The sequence below is a fragment of the Thermobia domestica genome, chromosome 14, assembly GCF_964235325.1.
Source record: "Thermobia domestica chromosome 14, izTheDome1.hap1.1, whole genome shotgun sequence".
In the NCBI taxonomy this organism is placed as follows: domain Eukaryota; kingdom Metazoa; phylum Arthropoda; class Insecta; order Zygentoma; family Lepismatidae; genus Thermobia; species Thermobia domestica.
Genome location: NC_137467.1, coordinates 173,029,801 through 173,044,606, shown reverse-complemented (window position 1 = coordinate 173,044,606; position 14,806 = coordinate 173,029,801). Strand labels below are relative to the sequence as shown.

Sequence of the window (14,806 nt, the reverse complement as noted above, 5' to 3'; positions counted from 1 at the left end):
CACACAAAATATGTAAAGATTAGTATCATGAATTCAATCTAAGCTTCGAGCTCCCTTCTGCCTAAGCGATTAACGTATGCGCCTTTGGCGTAGGAGACCTGGGTTCGATTCCCGGCGGGAGCTCATGTGGTTCGGATTCCACGTTAAGCTGTAGATCCACGTCTCATACAGCCTCGCTGCTGAAAGAGACGCTAAACTAAAATCAAATCAATCTAAGGTTCCCTGAAGGAAGTTCGAGATAAAGAAATATATGTAAAAACTATACCACAAGAATAGTTTGTTCAAAATCCTGTCTTTTTAATAAAACTATAGCTGCCAATAAAACTATATACTAAAGAAAGAAAACACTGTTCATACAGGTTCATAAAAAAAAGGATCTAGCTTTATTTTCATGAAAACTATAAATAGTTTATTTTTTTCTTTCTTAAATAATTTATATTTTTCTCACAAACACATAACGAAGTTTTCTTTCTCTACATATGTCCACTTATTGCCACGTATTCACAACACCAATTAACACAAATTGAATTCTACAGTAGAAAACTGTCTCATTATTATTATTATAGATATATTAAATATTCACACAAAATAGGCGGCCAGCTGTGCCATTTTGTCCTTGGGTTTGGGTTTACTTCGTCCGCGATTGCTGCGCCCACGTCCGCGTCCTCTAGGCGCTCTGCTTCCTGGCACCATTCGGTTGGGTCGAGCAACTGCTCTATGTTTCTCCACCAGCGCAGTGAACTCTGGCGAACAAAACATGCAACCCACCATCTCTGTCGCTTCCTTCGGAAGTTTACTCTTGTCCTAGAAACAATGACAAAATACAAGTCAATAACATCATTGAGGTTAAATGGGTGAGGAAATCCTCATGCGTCGTTTTCGAAAAAATGGAATTCTGTATAAAGACAAAATTAGTGCTCTATTATAACCACGCCATCTAGTGAGATGAAACTGGTACTGAACTATAACCTCCTTAAGCTTTCCATTCTAATACCGGCAAAACGAAAGTTCACAGTATGGTTAATATGATGCAATGAACAATTATGATTATTTCTTAAATTTTAGTTCTCGTTTTACTACGATATTGTCCAAACACAAGACATATCAATCTATAGACCACCTCGGCCTGAACAAAATGGCATGCTTGGGGGAAGGGGGCAGGGAGTAAATTCCAATCTGATTTTTTTTTTTCTTCTGGATTTGGATTTATTTATCGTAGTAAAAGTATTTGAGAACAAGATCCTGAGACGAATATTCGGACCCAAGAGGAACGGGAATGGGGAATGGCGGAGGAACTACATAATTTATACGGTTTACCCAACATTGTTAGGGTCGTCAAGTCTAGAAGGCTTAGGTGGGCAGGCCATGTAGCTAGAATGGAAGAAAGTAGAAACGCTTTCAAAGTCTTGACTGGAAGACCAATCGGAAAACGACCAATAGGAAGACCAAGGCACAGATGGGAGAACAATATTAAGATGGATCTCGCAGAAATAGGAATAGAAAGTAGAAACTGGATCCAATTGGGTAAGGATAGAAGTCAGTGGAGAGCTTTTGTGAACGCGGCATTGAACCCCCGGGTTCCATAGGCCATAGAGTTATTTAGTTTTAGTTTATTTATCTACTGTGTATGCAGGACTTGAAAAATCCACTCGCCTGCTTGCCAGTGGCGAGTACTTTTTTTTTTTTTTTTTTTTTCATTTGACGAGTAAAGACCGATCAATCAAAAACGTGTTTTATTCCACACAACAAATAAAAAATGTAATATTGCAATGCACCACCATCGTGAAAGATCTCTTTCATTCGACTCTCAATTTCTGTACATCGATAAGTACTTTTGTCAATTTTGTTATTATTTCCCGCCAAAGAGTAGAGTTAGTGCTGCAGCAGTTTGATTTCGACGCAAAAGTGGTTCCACCTGTGTTTCATATTTGGAATGAAAATCTTACACGCAGGTGAATACTCGCCCGTACGCCATTGCCCTTTTAAGTGTCTATGCTGTCCCGTTTGAATGAAACGAAATAAATAAATAAATAAATAAATAAATAAATAGACATATACATCGTGAAACACAAAAATTGTGATCCACAATATATATTTTATTAAAAATGGACCTCCCCTTGAACTATTTGACCCAAAGTAATCTATCGATCACTGGTATTTCAAAAGTACTGGCCGCCATAGAGCTTGACATATCCGCAAGAAATTCAGGAATAAATAGCAGATGTCATTCTTTTTCTTATTCCAAGAGACATACTAATGAACAAAATAAAAAGTGTATTGGTATGTTTACTTTGTCACAGTGATTTTTGTTTATTTGTACGAGGCGTATCCGAAAAGAAAGTACCGTTTCGCATTGCCGCCGCTGCTGCGCTGCGATCGGCGTTCCGCGCATGCACGTTAGTCGTCCTTGTTCATCTGCTCGCAACTGACGCCATTTTGGTTGCTCTGCGTAGTGTTGTCTGTTTACAGTGCAAGTTTAAAATGTCTACGACAATTGACGAGCCCGCCGACTGTGAGATTCGTTCGGTTAATTCGATTTTTAAACGCAAAGAATGTGAAACCGGCAGAAATTCATCGTCAAATTAAGGATGTTTATGGTGAAAACGCAATGACTGATGGAATGGTGAGAAAGTGGGTAAGAATTTTTAATGAGGGTCGAACTAATGTCCACGATGAGCCCCGGAGTGGTCGGTCTTCTGTTGTCAACGATGACTTGGTGAGGAAAATCAATGAAAAAAATCTGTGAGAACAGACGTTTCACTATAACAACGCTTTCAGGCGAATTCCCGCAAATTTCTAGAACAGTTTTGCACGAAATTGTTTCTCATCACTGACGGCATCGTTCTATGAGGAAGGACTAGATAAGTGATCCACCGCTACGACAAGTGCCTCAACAACGGTCGAAACGACGTGGAAAAGTAGTGTAAGATATGCTCTTTCTTGTGACAATAACTTTAAAAAAAAAATGCTTACTATATTTTCTTTTTCCAAAACGGTACTTACTTTTCGGATACGCCTCGTATAAACATTGTGACTACAAAATGCTCTGCCTAGTAGATTTTTTGACTGGCTAGTACTTGCAAGATTTTTCAAGCCTTGTGTATATGGAGAATGTATCCTGTTAAGCAGCAGATAGTACAGTAGGTGCTCTTTAATCCGACAGATGTATTTTACATATTCACGCACATTCTGAGTTTATTAGCGCTTGAAGACCTCATGCTAGATTTCGAGAACATTTTAACAGTGTAATACACTGTGTGTATACAGTTGTAATATTGTGCAGACGTGATATATAACTTACTAGAAAACACGCAAGATTGTACTGAAATGAAAACTGAGAGTCAAGATAAACACTGATTAAACTAAAAACGCGGAGAGCGCAATCTGGCGGTCAAGGATAACAAATGTCCATGTTCCTGTCCATGTTCAAGTACTTACTATACAATGTAAACGTTTCAATGTTTTAAATATTACAGCAGGTTAAAGAAGGGTATTCACTGATGAATATAAATTTAAGATTATAATAGCACCTTCAGGAAGTACTTGATGGAACTAAACAAAGTTTCTACAAATCACCACAAAATTAGACAAGTGTTCAAAAAAAGTATTCTGCAAATTTTTTACTGCAATAATCAATTAAGAAAAGGATTCTAGTATATGGAAGTTTACATTTTCATATAAACAAAATAGTGCAAGTTTAACTTCTGAGAAGAGATAGGCTGCAAGTAGGTTTCTTGATCTGCTGAGGAAGGTGCCATCGAACATCGAAACAGCACTGTTAATAGTACATTAAACATTACTAATTAGTAAATAAAAGAATATGTATACAAGATATACATATATACCTGTTTATATTCCACACACACAAGCTGTGAGCCACAGTCACACACATTTTCATCTACCGTCACCTTCTGGGCGTCTTCAAACAAATGGATAATCACATCACACCTGTTAACAAGAAAAAAAGAAATCACTCAAAAAAAATTAAATATACAGGATCTGTTTTAAAAGGACACGAACAGTCGTGTTGAAAAACTAATACCTTCAGACAGATTCTACTCTCATCCGTGAGTAGTATGTTTTGATACTTAAACAAAGGAGTCAAAAAGAACTACGGGTATACATCGAAATTCCGGAAAATGAGTGAGTGTTTTCTCTTCCCTTTTAATATGGTTGTGCAAAAGGAAACTAAAGATGGATCTCATGAATGTCAGCAAAAAGTTCGAATGACGTGAGTAAAATAACGCATCATTTAGAGCAGTAAGCTGCTGAAAGTGCAAGGAAATGGATTTTAAAGCATCTTACCATGGAAAAATGCACAACCTAACTAAAATGGTTCCAACAGAACCAAGCCACTCTAGAAGAGGAAATTATTTGGTTCTCGAAATCTTTTTGATATCAATCCTGTCCTCGAAACTTTATTACGTAAGTACCACGCAAATACTTACATCAGTAACAGAAGAAAAATCAGGTTTACCCTTTATACTATGAAACTAATAATAATAAATAAATAAATAAATAAAAACACTACACGAAACCCGTATGTTCATAAATATTTCTCTGTAGCGACTATACGTCCCATTTTGACCAGGACAGTCCCAGCCGTCCCGTCAGTAGATGGAGAAAAATAGTATTTGCCCTGTTTTATGCAAGCGAAAGAAGTAAATAACAAACCCAGTATCTTTACTCCTTGTAAAAGTAATTAATAATAACAAAGAGGTAGGAACTGAACTAAAATTCCCTATATTAAACATGATCTATAGTTCGTAGTACTGCTCGAAAGGCAGCAGAGATTTTACCAGTTGCCTGTTTGTTAACACACTTCAAAAAGACTAGTAAAGAATACAGCTATTCTCAGGAAGATGGGTTCTTCTGGGAAATAAGTTACTTCTGGCATTCTTTAGTTCAAGAGTGAACTTCTCACTCCATACAATATCATAGATTCCAGCTAGGGCAAAGGAGCAAATGCAGGCAGCATCATGTGTTACTCGATTGTAAGTTAAATACTGTTTATATTTTATAGCTTATACATATTATGTTATATTACAGTATAAATGTATTAGGTATTGCTAGGGTAAACAGGAACTAATTTACGCAGTGGCCTATTTCTTATAATTTTTGATGAGTCGGAACCTGTCCCGTTCTCAGCTAAAAATTTTTATGGTCACCCTACTCATTAGCCCTCAATTCTTATCTATTGCTCGAGCGTAGTCGTCAACGCTCTTGCCTTTGGTGCGAGTGTCTCGGGTTCGATTTCCGGTGGAGTCACTCGGTTGAAGAGGTATAAAAATCTTTCAGGTCAGCCATTGTGAGAGATTTTTCTTAGGCTTCCCTCATTTACAGCAACCAAATGCTGGGAAGTACTTAACATAAAAGCTCCACGCCGCTCTTTTCCTTCCCCATTTCTCTCCCTTACCCTCCCCATTTCTTCGGGTAGTGTGATCGTCGAGGGGCCTCATCCTTCATACATGACAGTCCACTCATTTCATAGACGCCAGTAATGTCAAGAAATATAACTTCTAATCCTTATCTTGATACTGATGATAGTGGTACAGTCTTAGTACACAGGGCAGAAAAGCAGGTTTGTTGGTATTTATAAATGCACGTCAACGTACATACCTATTACAACAAAGCTTCCATTTGGGACCAGATGCTGGATCCAAAACTAGAACTCCATTATCACACTCTACGCAAGACGAAATTCCGTTGCTATTTAGTCCATGGGGACAACTAGGATGAGTACATGCATTACAACCATCTCCTTTCTTCATGTCCCTGTAATATGAAAAAATAATAGTAATCTTTAAAATGGTTACAACAATGAAATCCTAATAAAAACCTGAAAAATTATACTCAACTTTGTATTTAAAATATGACAAGAGTGCACAGTACGATTTCGGGCCATGTGACTACATCGTAATATGAAGTTTGTGTTCAGACTGTGGACTGTGGACTGTGGACTAGTCGTTTTCGGGAGAGATTTGTCCAACGACGCAAGTAGGCTAGTTGTCGTCCGGGGCAAGAACTTACCTTAGCGCCCCCTCCTTGCCTGACCAACTAAACCTAACGCACAAAAGAAAAATTTGTAGCTACTGTGGTACTCCCTCCTTCTAGGTTACAGGTTCGGAAACACGACGGTGTGGCCCTCGGAAGAAGATGGATATAATCGGATGTAGTCGATAAATCGGTTGTATACTGTACACAAGTTAAGTTATATATAACAATATTTAAAGTAAGTATAGTAAACAACTGACAGACTGTTATAGATATGTAGCACGAACGGACCATCCATAATATCAATGTGAGCATTACAAACATATTTACATATCATCGCAGTTGCAATTCATATAATCTTAATCCTCTCCACTTAACCTCACATATATATATACTAATACAATTACTTCTGTTTATTGTTGCAATACTATAGTAATATACCACTAAATAATCACACGTATACTTAATTAATATATTCAATCTTCTTTTCAGAAACATTTATATTAGCCAACGGAGAAATCTGAATTACAACATAAGTGAATAAGTACATTGATAAGATATAATGGACTGGTGACAAAATATTAGATGGTCAAACGCACATGTCTTCAGAAATCATTTCTTGAACTATATATGATGAATTTAAGAAGTACATCCGATATATTTTTGTACAACAAATGTTATCTTTAGGATTCCAGAAGGATGTTATTTTATAGATACATCATTTTCACAGACCTCTTATGCCAAATCAAACAAATTTAATTTCAAAGTAATTTGTTGTTACTTTTTCTTTTACGACGACGACACAATGTATATTATGCTACATTTTTTTTTTCTGGTTACAAAACTTTCAAAGGTAATTTATATCTGCTAGAAAGTCCATTGTGCAGTATCCTAGGTGCAGATAAAGAATATCATATCCTATTACCAGAGACATTAATAGGAATGAAATATGAACTTGACTGCACATAACATAAGTTAATTAACAAATAATAAATGAAAATAAACAAGTACAGATTGACATAATGTCGGCAAATAACAAACAATAAAATAAACATAAATCAGTCGACATTTGAAAGTTGAAATAAAAGTGCACATTACAAAATTATTCTGAAACATTATTCTGTAAACGGATCGGCTGAAACGGTCCCTTACACTACTAGATCCTTCACTGCTTGACGCTTGAACAGAAATGGAAGCACCTAGACATTGCAATGTTACTGAAATGATTTGACCTTCAAAGTGAAGCATATTAGTTTTAAATATCGCTACTGATGACACTTGGATTCGAGGCTTTGAATCAGGGTTAAAATCAGTCATGTGAGTGTAGAAGAATATCATCTTACCACTTTCGGTAGACCACTAGATTTCCACTGCTTCAAGTTTTAATAAAGAAATTAGAGTCGAGATTAAATATATTCTTGGGACGTTTAATTAATAGTAGAATATATATTTATGAGACGCTTAATTGATTGCAGAAAACAGCTTCTAGCTATCAATTCCCGTTTCTACTCTATAGCGATCAACGTTAAAGCGGAAGTGGTTGATTTGTGTATCTCCGGTTCGAATGGAAAGTTAAGGAAAGTTGTGCTTATTGTTAGAACGCTAAATCAACTCCAGAAAAGAAAACGCTTCTCGCTATCTCTCATCGTTTTTGGCCGATAGATTCTGAAACCGGAAGTTGTGGTGGACTGCTATCACTTCCTGTTTTAGTAGAGAATTAAGGATGATAAAAATATGTACTTTTGGCATGCGAAATCTATTCCAGAAAACTGCTTCTCGCTGTCTCCCTTTTTGCTTTTTAGTGATCAACGTAAAAACCGGAAAGGTAGGTTTTTACAACTTCCGGTTTGATCATCACCTCCATCACCGAACTCGATTTTTAACTTTTGGTCCTCTATGAGCAAAATTGATGGTGATTCATCAAATATTCTGTTTATTTCGCTAATTCTTTATCATTTGATTGGATTCAGCATTTATCTCCTTGAGGGTGAGGAATATACATATGTTTATCAAAATAATAGGAGGCGTGGAGTTGGGAACACGTCAGATGTCTGGATTGGAAACCCGTCAGGCAGTGACTGCAGCGCCGGGATATTGGTAATGTTGTGTTAGGGCGAACTTTGTACTACGTGACGAGCAGTAGAACGGCATTGTGCACTGAACTGAGCAGACGGTGATCGTGTAAAACGGGCGACCTCTGATTTCCAAAGAGGGAAAAGGTTGATGCTCTGTTATGTGGCGAAAAGGGGTGAATACTGCAAGAGTGTTGCATGTGTCGCGAGGGACAGTGTCCAAGGTGAAGGGGGGCCTACAAAATTTATGGCAAAACCACATCGGCGAAGAGGAATAGTGGTCGGAAGAAAGCCTCAGGGACAGGTCTCACCGAGCATTAAAAAGAAGATTGTCTATTACAACCGAACTGCGGTAAAAGTGACGGAGGAACTTAACCAGCACCTCCTAAGCCTGTGTCGACAATTAACAGTTCGCAGCGAGTTGGGTTACATAGGCGAAACCGCTGGTAAGGGATGATCATGCATTAAAACGACAACCACGGCGCCGCGAACATGCAACATGGACCGCTGGTGACTCAAACATATATGATCGAGTGAATCATCATTTACCTTATTTCAGACCGCAGGCTGTGATTATTTGTGGCGGATGCTCAAAGATGGATATGATCTGCGATGTGTCCAACTATGAAACATGGCGGCGGTTCTGTAATGCTGTGAGTCCTGTGCTGACGCTTTTCGGTCGCGTCACTGACAGTGATTATTTCGCTATTTCATGAAATCATCCTGTGGTCCAGATGTTTCCGGACAAGGACACTGTACTACAGCATGATAATGCGCTCATTCACACAGTTGGAGCTGTTGTAGGGTGGTTTGAGGAACACTGAAATTAAGTGGAACACCACCCATGAATCCGGTAGATTTCCGCCTCCATTCTCTATTACGGAACTGAGTGATGCACAGCATGCGGAATGGTGTAATATCCCACTTGCTACCATTCACGACCTCTGTAACTCCATTTTACGTCTCATCAGAGCTGTTCCCAAGGTGAAAGGTGATCCCAACCCCATATTAATCTGGAAAGTTGTACTTTTCTCAGGTATTTCTATTATTTTGATAACCATCTGTAACCCGTACGCTTTGAACTGCAAATTTCATTTCTTTCACCAAATAGCGTACACATCAAATTTACGGAATACATCTGATAACTGAGAAATCCAAAAACCATTAAATGAACTTCGAAATTCCATTACACGGCAGCCGACCTGACGTTTGGTATGAGTCAATGAATTCAGGACTCAATGTTGCCAAACCTGCGATGAAAAAGTTGCTTTTCAGTGTGTAGATATCGCAACATCCTAAAAAGACTCGTATCACAAGGAACATACGACACATCAGAAGAATCAAATTCCCACATCTCTCTGCTCGCAATATTGTTGTAAGCGGATTGGTGGACGTAAACGAAGCTTTCGTGGCAAAACGTCAATTCAGCTGCCGCACACAATGGTTAATTCCTTCTAAAAATTTAACACGAAGACTTATGTACTAATTATGATGCTTCTTAAAAACTAATTGAACATACAGAACACATTTCAAATTTAACACGATATTGGCCTTTATGGTATTGGTGATCTACATTTTTTTAAACTTTTCATCTATATTTCTGACATGTTATTCGAATGCCTTTCCTCAAAATGTTTAATTAAGGTAAATTATGAAGGTGTTGGCTGTTTACTTTATAGGATATAGCGCTTTAGTAACAAAATTTAATTATAAGAATCAATGGATTCCACCATTTCAACCAGTATGACCTAAATGTTCACTCATTTAGTAAAAATACAATTAAGGCTTTCCAGTAACATGCCAGAAACATAGGTAATTAGTTAAAAATCGTTAATCATTGTCACCACAGGAACACGTACAGGTCAGTAGTATGTGTTAAAAATGATGTTTCTTACCTGAAAGGAGGTCTGTTATAACAATAGGGGCAAAATGGATAGCTTTTGCCTTTAGTGCCAGCAGAAAAAGAAAGCAGTTCGAAGTCATCCAACGGACATTTTAACTCTCGATAAATTCTTATATTTCCGTTCTGAGGTAGATTATACGTTTCATCACAATGAGAGCAATGCAGTCGACAGGGCTTTGCTTGAATATACTTCATATAGCGTCTACACTTCCCACATCTGGAAAGGAAGAATATTTGATATAAATACATACAGACAGCCCGACGTATAACGAATATAGGTTCTGAAGACGCAAGATGAATGACAAGTATCATTTTCTCATATTACCAAGACTCTTCGCTAAATTTACTTCCACTTTTTATAGATTTAGTTAATATCTTAAAAGACAATGAATAATAAAAAGTTCAGAAAGTGAGCTAGGAGTGAGAATACTCGGATGTTTAATTTTATCGAGAATATAAAATCCCGAGTATACTCGTGTTAACTTCTGTTTACCTGTACATGTTTTAAAACAACGATTATACTCTCTTTCCTATATTTCTGTATACTTCCACCAGATAGTGCTGTTGAAGTTGTTTATTTCCGGCAGATGTCACTGTAATCTCTTCCATTCAGGATTCCGGTTTGTTTTCGTCTGCAGCAATGGATGTGATAAAGCAAATTCTGGTGCCTCCGTTTTCTTCGTGTTTCTTGACCGTATTTCTATCATTTTTTGTGTTTATTTTGATAATTTAAATACATTTTCTAGCTTATTTTCACAAGTTTCAGAGGTTACATTGGTTCCTTTAACAGTACGAGTATATTCTCAGGATTTTACTTTAAGAGTTCATGCATCTCATTGTTGAGTTGTTAACATCAACATTATTATCACCACTTGTAATGTTCTTAAATAATTATTTCAACGCAAAGAATGAAAAAATGACCAACTGGATTGAGACTCGAACCTGGCACCTCCAGCATACCGTGCCGATGCGTTAACCACTACGATACCCAGTCCGCTTCCCAGAACAGCCACTAACTCTTTCACTCTCGAGGTCGCAGCTCTTATTTCGGAACACGTGGGTTGTACCACAGACCCCTGATGTGATTAGACTCGGTATAAGGATACAGGATTTGGGTATCGTAATGGTCAACGCATCGGCATGGAATGCCGGAAGACCCGGTCCAGACGGTCACTTTTTCACCCTTTGCGTTAGAATTGGCACCTATAAAAAATTTAATGAGTAAAATAAAATAAAAAAATCGGTTGTTTCCACCTTTCATTAGTATATATGATTATTTTAATTAAGTAACAAAATACATTAAAATCGAAACGCCTTTCTGTTCAAAATCTATGTGTCAAGTTAATAAACGTTTTCAAACTTTTTTTCTTAGAAACCAGAAATTTGTGTGTGCAGTTTATGACGTCATAGTGACTAGGCACCAAAATTCACACACTATACATGTCATGAAATTAATTGTTAGTTTATATAATAGCGTTTTGAAGATACTATTTGGTTCACTTCCTAAATTTTCGATACTATTCATTGTCTTCTAAGATACAGGCAATTTCAGAGCAAGAGAATCTCAATTTTTGGAAATGGACGGAACACCCACACGCCTCTGTCCTTTGTCAACAGGCCATAAATCTAAGAACACAATAGGAGACCCTCGGTTAGAAAAAGCACAAGAAGTTGCCAAACGTCCCCTTTCTCCAGATTTCTTTTATTTAATTAATCAGGAAAAGTTGAGTTGAGTTGATTTTGAGTTTAACGTCCCGTTCAGCAGCGAGGCTATAAGAGACGTGGACCTACTGATTAACGTGGAATCCGAACTACATGAGCTCCCTCCGGAAAACGAACCCGGGTCTCCCACGCCACAGGCGCGTACGCTAACCGCTTAGCCACGAAGGAGCTCAATCAGGAAAAGTAATAACATTATGTCTTTATTTCTTATTTGTTTTTCCTTTCTTTTGTCTTCTACATATAATGACATCGAACATCTGGCAGCAACCAGCAACTGCCGTTCTAACAAAGGTTAGGTTGCTCTTTGGTAGTGGTCTGAGACAAGGCTCTTTTGTTTTGAAACGGACAATACTAACTAAAATTCGCCCGCTAATTAAAGAAAGCATAGGCCGGTGTATGTTTCACTATATTTTCATGGAAATAAGCTTTCTTCCCTCACTTATCTTATATCTATTTGCTCCTTCATGTTGCAACTTTCAGAAACTTAAAAAAAAAAATACAATTCTCCTTTTCATTATAATACTTATAAGTCAATAAAAAAAAACATGACTTGTAAGCTCCATATTGTACCTCACGTCTTTGGATATCGCCGCAAACAAATGAACATCGAGTAGTGGCTGATATACTTCATGTTTAACATATCCATTAGAATTACTTTCTAAAGTCTTCTCTTCTTTTATAATTGAGGGCAAGGTGGCTCAATGGTACAGTGCTAACCACTGTGCATGGGGGTCCCTGGTTCGATCTCGACCAAGTAAGTTTGTGGTGACAACATCGTGTGCGTGGGTTTTCTCGGGGTACTTCAGTTTCCTTCCACTTTCTCATTCCACCAATTCTTCCATCATCATTCACTTCCCTTAATTATCGTCCCCCTTTAACCTACAAGACATAAACGTGGGACGTTAAACTGAGATTTCATTTTCATTTTTTTCTTCTTTTATAGTTATTTTTAATGAAGTATATCTTGTCAAGGTGTTTGTTATTCCAAGGTGTCCAATGTTCTAGAAATTTCAAAATTTAGTAGATTTTCAAGGTTTAATAACGAAATTCATGGCTTATGCATGGTTTTCACAGTTGGGTGGGCATCTTGAATTACTTACAGCTAAGGAATTTCTTGTGTTACCTAATTACAAACAGTACTATGTATTTCAATGAGCAGTTAAACTTACCTGGAAAGTGCTTTCCCCGACGTTGCAAGAGGCGAAAATGATACTTCAAATAACTGGTCCATACCATCAATATTTTTAACAAAATAATGGAACTTTTGTTTGAAAATCTCCAGCGTGTGCTGGAGAACAGCATTAAAATTGGCCTTGCCATGAGCGATCAGGTTTAGTTGCTCCTCCACCGCAGATCTCATTGTAGGAAGAACTAGTTCTTGGTCTATCTGTAATAGTTTATATCGTTGTTCATATCACAGTTTATATCAAGAACAAACACAAGTTTATATCATAGTTCCTATACATTTTTGTAAATTATCCTCTCTAACTAAACAATGAATTCTATATAGAAAATAAAGCAAATAAAATTATGTTCCAATACTTAAATCCTGATCGTCGAATTTGTCTTTCGTAACAACGACCTATTCATTAATCTTTCTTTTGGTGTTCTCGCTCTTTCGCTATTTAAGGAAGATTCAAGTTTGATCTTAGCAGGAGCACATGTTGTTCGGAACACGATATATAATGGAGCGAGGCTAGATTTCACACTTCGTAATAAAATGAAATTACCTTTAAATATAATCTGTCTAGTTCTTATTTGTATATTTACCTTCAATGATACTACAAATTACTGATACACTATATGTACATAACTGAAATAGCTGAAAGCATGAGATTCAATTTCATGTTTATCTGTTTGCACATTTACAACAATGATTTGTAAATGTTGTAATGAAACACCAAAGAAATTATATACAGGGTTTCTACTGATTTGGAAAAATTTATTTCCCTGACTTCTTCCTGACCTTTGGCAGGGAATTCCCTGACTTTCGTGACAGGTGTCGAATGACGTTGACATATAAGTAATAAATAACGGTGAAAATTTATATATTAGAATATTTACTCTATAGTGACAAATAGTAATCAATTGCTCACACGTACATTCCACTTACCTCCCATAAAAATCCCAGCGTCCCATACTGTGATCTTAAGCTGAAACTGGTGTACAATTAATGTTAGAAAAAATAAATTTTATAAAATTTCCCTGCCTTTCCCGGATTTCCAGTCTTTTTCCCTGAGCTTCCCTGAAATGCGCCATTTTCCCTGAGTTTTACCTAACCAGTACGAAGCCTGATATATCTCTTTCACTAAAATCATTATATGTTTCTCAGATCAATTCAAAGGTTAAATATTTGCGTGACTTTTTGATCACTCTGTAGATGGTAAACAGAAATATGTAATACTCATACCCTAAGCGAATTTTGAACCTGCGACAGACAGACCTTGCGATAGCCAATAATAACGCCTTGTCTGATCGACTCTGTTAAGACACTTCTCGAGAATAGTTTATCTAACACGCAACATACCTAAACGGATATTATAGATCAGCCTAAGTTTGAAATATTTACATCAATGCAAATGGTTGAAAAGAGCGGAAGCCCAGAAGCTCCCCTTTAAGGTTCAAAAACGATCCCTTTTGATTTACATGTTATAGATATTGTCGTACATACAAGCAAATATAAGGAATCAAAGACCAGATTTAGATTCATCTCACGCAAGAAGTGAAAGTCTGTATAAATATCTACTACAGAAGAAATATTTCGATACTGCGTTTGCAGTAAGAAGTTGGATGCAACCCAAGCGATAGGTTCTTATATCATAAATAACTTACAGCTACGAGTACTAAAAATGAAAGGTGGATACTAAGATGATTTGCTAAGGAAAAAACGAATTACCTTTTGGTATCCATGGACTAAAACAATCCCCAACGTGGTTGGAATAAGTCTTCGTCCAGAACCAACCGTTACATAGTTTCTTTGACAAATGTTGTTAATGTGTACAGGAATCGATGCATCCGTCCCAATGCCATGTTTCTCCATCAACGTGATCAATTCTGCTTCGGTCAGGTAGTCTGGAGGACAGGTTTGACACTCAACAAGCTTCGACTGAAATCA

At 37.2% G+C, this 14,806-nt stretch overlaps 1 protein-coding gene across 1 annotated transcript in view; it reads right to left on the bottom strand.

The window, feature by feature from the left end:
- Positions 1-354: 354 nt before the first annotated feature.
- The window catches only part of Top3beta (DNA topoisomerase 3-beta), a 50,746-nt gene continuing 36,294 nt past the window's right edge, over positions 355-14,806 (bottom strand). Inside the window, exons 10-15 of the mRNA XM_081739198.1 lie at positions 14,588-14,797; positions 12,861-13,078; positions 9,962-10,186; positions 5,620-5,775; positions 3,846-3,948; positions 355-804 (exon numbers count right to left, since the gene is read on the bottom strand). Coding sequence (XP_081595324.1) covers positions 580-804; positions 3,846-3,948; positions 5,620-5,775; positions 9,962-10,186; positions 12,861-13,078; positions 14,588-14,797 — 1,137 coding nt within the window. The 3' untranslated portion in view covers positions 355-579. The remainder of the gene's footprint in view (positions 805-3,845; positions 3,949-5,619; positions 5,776-9,961; positions 10,187-12,860; positions 13,079-14,587; positions 14,798-14,806) is intronic.